This window comes from Priapulus caudatus, unplaced genomic scaffold (genome assembly GCF_000485595.1).
Source record: "Priapulus caudatus unplaced genomic scaffold, Priapulus_caudatus-5.0.1 Scaffold759, whole genome shotgun sequence".
NCBI lineage: Eukaryota > Metazoa > Priapulida > Priapulimorpha > Priapulimorphida > Priapulidae > Priapulus > Priapulus caudatus.
This window is the reverse complement of record NW_014577820.1, coordinates 110,227-116,178: the sequence shown is the minus strand read 5'-3', so window position 1 is coordinate 116,178 and position 5,952 is coordinate 110,227. Positions and strand designations below refer to the sequence as shown.

Sequence of the window (5,952 nt, the reverse complement as noted above, 5' to 3'; positions counted from 1 at the left end):
TCTGTTTGTTTGCACTGTTTACTTAACTGTGTGTATAATGACATGGTAGTATAAAAGGACTAAGCTTGTATAGTAGCGATTCGATATTGGAGGCCACCCTCATTCACTTTTTTCAAGTTTTCTTGTTTCAAGTTTTCCATTTATTTCGATTTTTTTTTTTACGATGAAATCGATTAATGGAATTTTGGCAGTAACCAAGCGGCTGTGTTCGAGCCGCACTGTTCATACCGATTGATCGAAGTATAACTCGATGAACGGACATCACTAGTGATAATATATCCTGCTCACTTGCAGTTGAAGCTTTTTAATCAAATGGCCAGGCAGACCTTGAGCTTGAGGAGGACGTAGCATAGTTCTGTTCTAGCAGATGTGTAGGTACGTTTTGCACTGAAGGCATACATTAAGAATTTCACAGCACTACAAGATGATCACACTGTTGAAATATTTTGTAGGATAAAAGAGCTGGCCGACTATAACTCGCCAAGATCAGGCGCCATTCCAGGTCGGACATGCTAACGTTCCTCTGTGTGACCTGCAAATAATGGGTGCCTCGCTTAAGAGGCCAACAACCGGTTGCTAAGCAGAAGGGTTGTCGCAAGGCATTACGAGGATGTCGTTATGTATCTCCTGCAGTGAGGTTGGACATATGTTCAGGTTCAATGGGAAGGTGGGCGGTCTACTCGTTACGACGCCCGGGGGGCGATTGTATATGGTCGATAGTGGCGGGGAGAGGCCAACGTGTGCTTATTATCTTATTAGACCGATTTCTAAATATTGATATTGTGTGCAATGTTATTGTCGATTTTTACCCAATGTTCCTACTGTGTCCCATTATTACTATAGTAGTATGAATTAGTAGCACGATTTTACCCAGCGCAGCGGGTACCCGCAGCTAGTATATATATATATATCATCGTATATCTGAATATTATCCGGGCTGTTGTGTCTTATGTATGTCTCAGGGAAGGCACGGATGGAAAGGTGACTGCGATAAAGTTCAAACATGAAACGTGGTCACCAAGTTACCCCACCCACGCATGGCACTAGGTTACTCCACCCACGCATGTCATGGACTACTAACGCAGCTAATAGGTCATTATCAGTTGAATCCGGGGACGCGCTATAAGGCCAATTCATTTCCAGCCCTGCTGAGTGTAATACCCGCCAGAAAATCACCGATCGCATGTTGTAGTGTTGAAAATATGTAATCTCAACTTTCGGCCTGGATACTTTTGGTAATCATGAGTGATGAGTGAGTATTATGCGTGAATCATGATTGATTATCAATATATGATCTATACAATTCAGGGTTATATCAAGAGCAAGATGACCAAGAGCAAGATCAAGAGAGATAGGCTATTTATATACCATGCAACAAAGTTCTGGTTTAATTAGAAGTGAAATCAGAAGCATGCTGTCGTTAATTCAGGATTTCTCGTCACCTGTTTTTAGAAGAGCATGGGCACTGACAGGTCATCGTCAGTCATCAACCTAGCCTACTTTGACAGGTGCGAGGAGGCATCGAAACAGGATGCGAAGAAAGTACAGAATGCATTCGTCATCTACAATTCTGACTCCGGAACCTGTAAGGTAATTCACCAACATCCTGGTAAAATCCGATCTGCGACTGATCGTAGGGCTTATAATATATAGTATGATGGATACACGAAATACACATATATCTATAGAAAATTTCGTAACGATTCGCGTATATGTCAAGCGATCCAAACTGATTTGTAGTGGAAGTACTGAACAGTGACAGGAGATATGACTGAATAATTATTTTAAGGACGCGCGATCACACGCACGCACGCACACACACACGCACGATCACACGTGTTCGAGCCACTGTTCAACCGATGATCGAGTATAATCGATGATCGTGACATCACTAGTGAAATATATCCTGCTCATTGCAGTTTGAAGCTTTTTAATCAAATGCAGCAGACCTTGAGCTTGAGGGAGGACGGTAGCTAAGTTCTGTGTCTAGCAGATGTGTATGAGTACGTTTTGCATGAAGGCATACATTTAAGAATTTCACAGCACTACAATGCATCATCACTGTGAAATATTTTGTAGATAAAGAGCTGGCCGACTATAATGCCAAGATCAAGCGCCTTCCAGGTCAGAGCATGCTAACGTTCCTCTGTGGCCTGCAAAAGGATGTGCTTAAGAAGGCCAACCCGGAATTGCTAAGAAGGTTTGCGAAGGCATACGAGGATGCTCGTTATGATCCTGCAGTGAGTTGGTAACATATTCACGTTCTACTCAATTTTAAATCAATGTTATTATCACACAGTACATATAAACAAATGCCTAAGTAATTTGCTGTGAATGAAGAATAGGTATTAATCGTTTAAAGCCAATATGTAAACTATGATGCAGTGAGTTTTGTCATGTTTTGCTGCATGTGTAACATTGTACTGTATGGTCTAAAATTGATATACGGTGTGCAGATTTAGCCTATAAGTGTACATAAGTGTGGTTGCTGACTTGTATTTCTCTTGCAGGAATTTGGTACTAAAGAATACAGGGAGTATTCTGATTTGCTGAAAGAAATTCTTATATGGTATGTATATTTTGCACATTTTATTTTCCAGTAACATGCAACAGCTTTAAAAGTGAATTTCAAACCATATTTTCTTCAATCATTGTGCCATTATTATTCTTGTATGGTATTTATCCATGCCCTGCCATAACTAATTTCACAATCGAAATTAAAAATGGATTAAAGCTTGCAAAGAAAATCAAAGAAAACTTCACTCGAATTTAAAAGGAATTTGAGCCCTCGATCCAGCTCGCCTTTGTCCCACAGTCTACTCGCTCACTCTGCAGCGTGAAGAGCATTCGCTACAAGCCAAAGTCGAGTGTCAGTGAAGACGACAGCCTGCTGTCTCCGAAGCAGCCTCCGCGGAGCAGTCCTGCTGGTCAGTCGTATGCCTCGCTCGCGCAGCGCAGCGTGCCTGGTGCCTCCGCCCGCACGGCCAGCGCCGCCTCAGGCAAGACGCCCAACTACGAGATACTCGGCCGGAGGAGCGTGCTCACTGGCGCTTCATCCACAGCATCCGGCAAGAGCACGGGAAGCCAGCCGCTGCTGCTGATGGACAGGGATGATGACGACGATGATAGTGATCGTGATGATGAAGTGCTGGCTATGAGAGAGGAAATGAGAAGTGAAACAGCTGTTTAACTTATGACTGCTGTTTGTTTGAGACTGGATAATTTCTGAAATTGGCGTTTACCCGAGACTGCTGTCGAATTGATACTGCTGCCCAATGAGTCTGTTGTCTAATTAATCCGTGTGTGGAAGGCGAGGAAAAATATATTCGTTTCCAGTGTTTGGCCAAAACAGCAGTAACCGGATAGATGTGAGCATGATGAAAATATATGAAACTACAAACTTGTGCTTTGTAAATACGTTAGTATTTGATATAGTACTCAGTATAATAACTTAATAGGCAGTTGACGTAATCAGATTGACTTTTCAGTGCTATTAACCAATAACCATAACCTAAGTTCATATCCTCACTGCATTGTAAACGAGGTTACTCTAAATGCGAATGAAATCAGTGTGCAGATTTTTCAAGTGTCAATGTTTCTAGTATCTAGTCATTTATAGCGTAGTCTGTACATATTCGATTATTATTGACACACGTAGAGTTGTAATGTATATATCACTTTTGTGTGCACTTAGCGAGTATTCTTGCCTTGTGGCATATGTGCAATTGTCTAGACTCTAACCTCTAATTGGGGGAATAGTCAACTTGTGCAAAATGATGCATGCAGAAATATTAGTTACACTTGGGGGGCTTGCTGATGACCAATACAGATTGTGAAGATGACCTATAGACCGTTTTACTACTTCGACGTGTGCTGAACATGAAATGTTTTCTCAAGTTGTTGAGTGAGTATGCATGCCAAGCAAAAGCTGACTGAGTCCAGGCGAAGAAGGCTATATATAGTGGAACTACTTGATGGGGGGGATAACTTCCATCCTATTCATTGTTATTACAAGCAGGTATGAATTAAATATAATTCAATTTCTTCTCGCATCTTTTATTAATAAACTTCTACCAACACATAATTCCGTGTATGGCTGTGTGTTTTTTCCCAATGAGTCACGGGTACTAGACATTAATAAGTATCCATCTAATAAGAGAATGACTATCTTCTATGGACACTGTTTTGTACGGTTTCAGGATCTGTTTCAGGTTTCATAAGCCATGTTACATAGAAACACGTTGCGTCAGTAAGCAGTGATGTCGTGAGGTATTGTGCCCTCAGTAAGCAGTCATGTCTTTAAGTATTGTCACCTCAGTAAGGCTGTAAGCAGTCATGTCTTTAAGTATTGTCCCCTCAATAAGCAGTTATGTCGTGAGGTATTGTCCCCTCAGTAAGCAGTCATGTCGTGAGGTATAGTCCCCTCAGTAAGCAGTCATGTCGTGAGGTATTGTCCCCTCAGTAAGCAGTCATGTCGTGAGGTATTGTCCCCTCAGTAAGCAGTGCAGACGTCTTTAGACATTTGTCCCCTCAGTAAAGCACGTCAATGTCTTTTAGATATTGTCACCCCAGTAAGCAGTCATGTCTTTAGATATTGTCCCCTCAGTAAGCAGTCATGTCTTTAGATATTGTCACCTCAGTAAGCAGTCATGTCTTTAGATATTGTCCCCGCTTCATTAAGCAAGTCACTGTCCTTGGTAGATATTTGTCGCCCCTCAGTAAGCAGAATCCATGTCTTTAGACCGTATTGGTCACCGTCAGTAAGCAGTCACGTCTTTAGATATTGTCCCCTCAGTAAGCAGTGATGTCGGGTTATCGTTTGCTCACGTCCATGTCAGTTACTACGCTCGCGACGGGCTACTGTACAGCATGCGATCATTTCCTCTGACACAGCGAGGGAACAGGATGTGACAGTACCAGCTCAGTGCGAAGACACAGTCGCTCTCTCGTTTCCCTTCCAGATGTTTGCCCGTCCGAGTCAGGGTGTGTGAGCGGTTGCGCACGCGTAAGCACTGCGAGTGCTGTGTATAGGGGGAGAGACACTACAGATTGACGGGGAGAGAGCGAGAGTCAGGCAAGGAGAGCAAGAGAAAGAGAGAGAAGACGAGGAGAGAGAGAGAAGAGAGCCGAGGAAGAGAAGAGAAGAGAAAGAGAAAAAGGAGAGAGCGAGGAGAAAGCAGGAGATGGGAGAATAGAGAACAGAGAGAGAAGCAGAGGAGAGAGAAGAAAGAGAATAGTGAGGTGAGAGCGAGGGAGAGAGAGAAGACAAGAGAGAGAGAGAGCAGCGCTGTGCGAAAAGAGAGAGAGCGCGCCCGGAGAAATATCGAGAGAGCGTTCGCAGGCGAGAGAGAAGAGATGATGCCCGTGAAGAGAGAGAGAGAGAGAGAGAGAGTGCGCAGCGGTGAAGAGAGAGAGAGAGAGAGAAACAGAGTGAGAGAGCTACGCTGCTGATTAGTCTCAACGCTGCGGACCGGCTACGGCTACGTCAACTCCAAACGCGCGCAAAAAAAACGCGCCGCAGCGGAAAATGCACCGCGCGAGCGAGACTTCAAGCACCACGCTGAGTCACGCAGCCAACGCGACCATCACTTGCCGGCATACACTCGCGTTCACTGACCTAAAAAAAACAGACAGACAAACATCGAGGACTGAGAGCTGGTAACAAAAGCAGCGACGGCGCGCCAGCTGTGCAAGGCAGCCGTTCGCCGCTAGCGGAGCGTCGAGCGGGATGTATTCGTCGTCGCACTGTAATCGTCTGTTTCGCAGACGGCCGTGCGTGTTAGCGTCTATCATGACTAATGAGTCGGTGCGCTGGGTGTGGCGAACGAAACGAGGAAGGACCACGACCTCCGCGAAGAGCGCGGTCGTTGACGCAGAGAGAAGAGCGGACTAGCGCTACCAGGACGGACCGTTATCGTAGCTCATGACAAATACAACGTGAACGCGAACGAC

At 44.4% G+C, this 5,952-nt stretch overlaps 2 protein-coding genes and 1 long non-coding RNA gene across 3 annotated transcripts in view; all 3 read left to right on the top strand.

Moving 5' to 3' along the window:
• The window catches only part of LOC106813363 (uncharacterized protein C1orf43 homolog), a gene marked incomplete at its 5' end in the record, with an annotated part of 17,775 nt that extends 13,691 nt beyond the window's left edge, over positions 1-4,084 (top strand). The window contains 3 exons of the mRNA XM_014817496.1: positions 2,080-2,240; positions 2,511-2,569; positions 2,836-4,084. Of these exons, the coding sequence (XP_014672982.1) occupies positions 2,080-2,240; positions 2,511-2,569; positions 2,836-3,190 (575 nt within the window). The remainder of the gene's footprint in view (positions 1-2,079; positions 2,241-2,510; positions 2,570-2,835) is intronic.
• On the top strand, positions 1,154-1,530 carry LOC106813365. The gene is made up of 2 exons (XR_001394459.1): positions 1,154-1,252; positions 1,453-1,530. It is a non-coding gene; the product is annotated as an uncharacterized LOC106813365 (long non-coding RNA).
• A 1,707-nt stretch (positions 4,085-5,791) lies between the features above and the next one.
• The window catches only part of LOC106813354 (clumping factor A-like), a 13,310-nt gene continuing 13,149 nt past the window's right edge, over positions 5,792-5,952 (top strand). The window contains exon 1 of the mRNA XM_014817487.1: positions 5,792-5,815. Within this exon, the coding sequence (XP_014672973.1) occupies positions 5,792-5,815 (24 nt within the window). The remainder of the gene's footprint in view (positions 5,816-5,952) is intronic.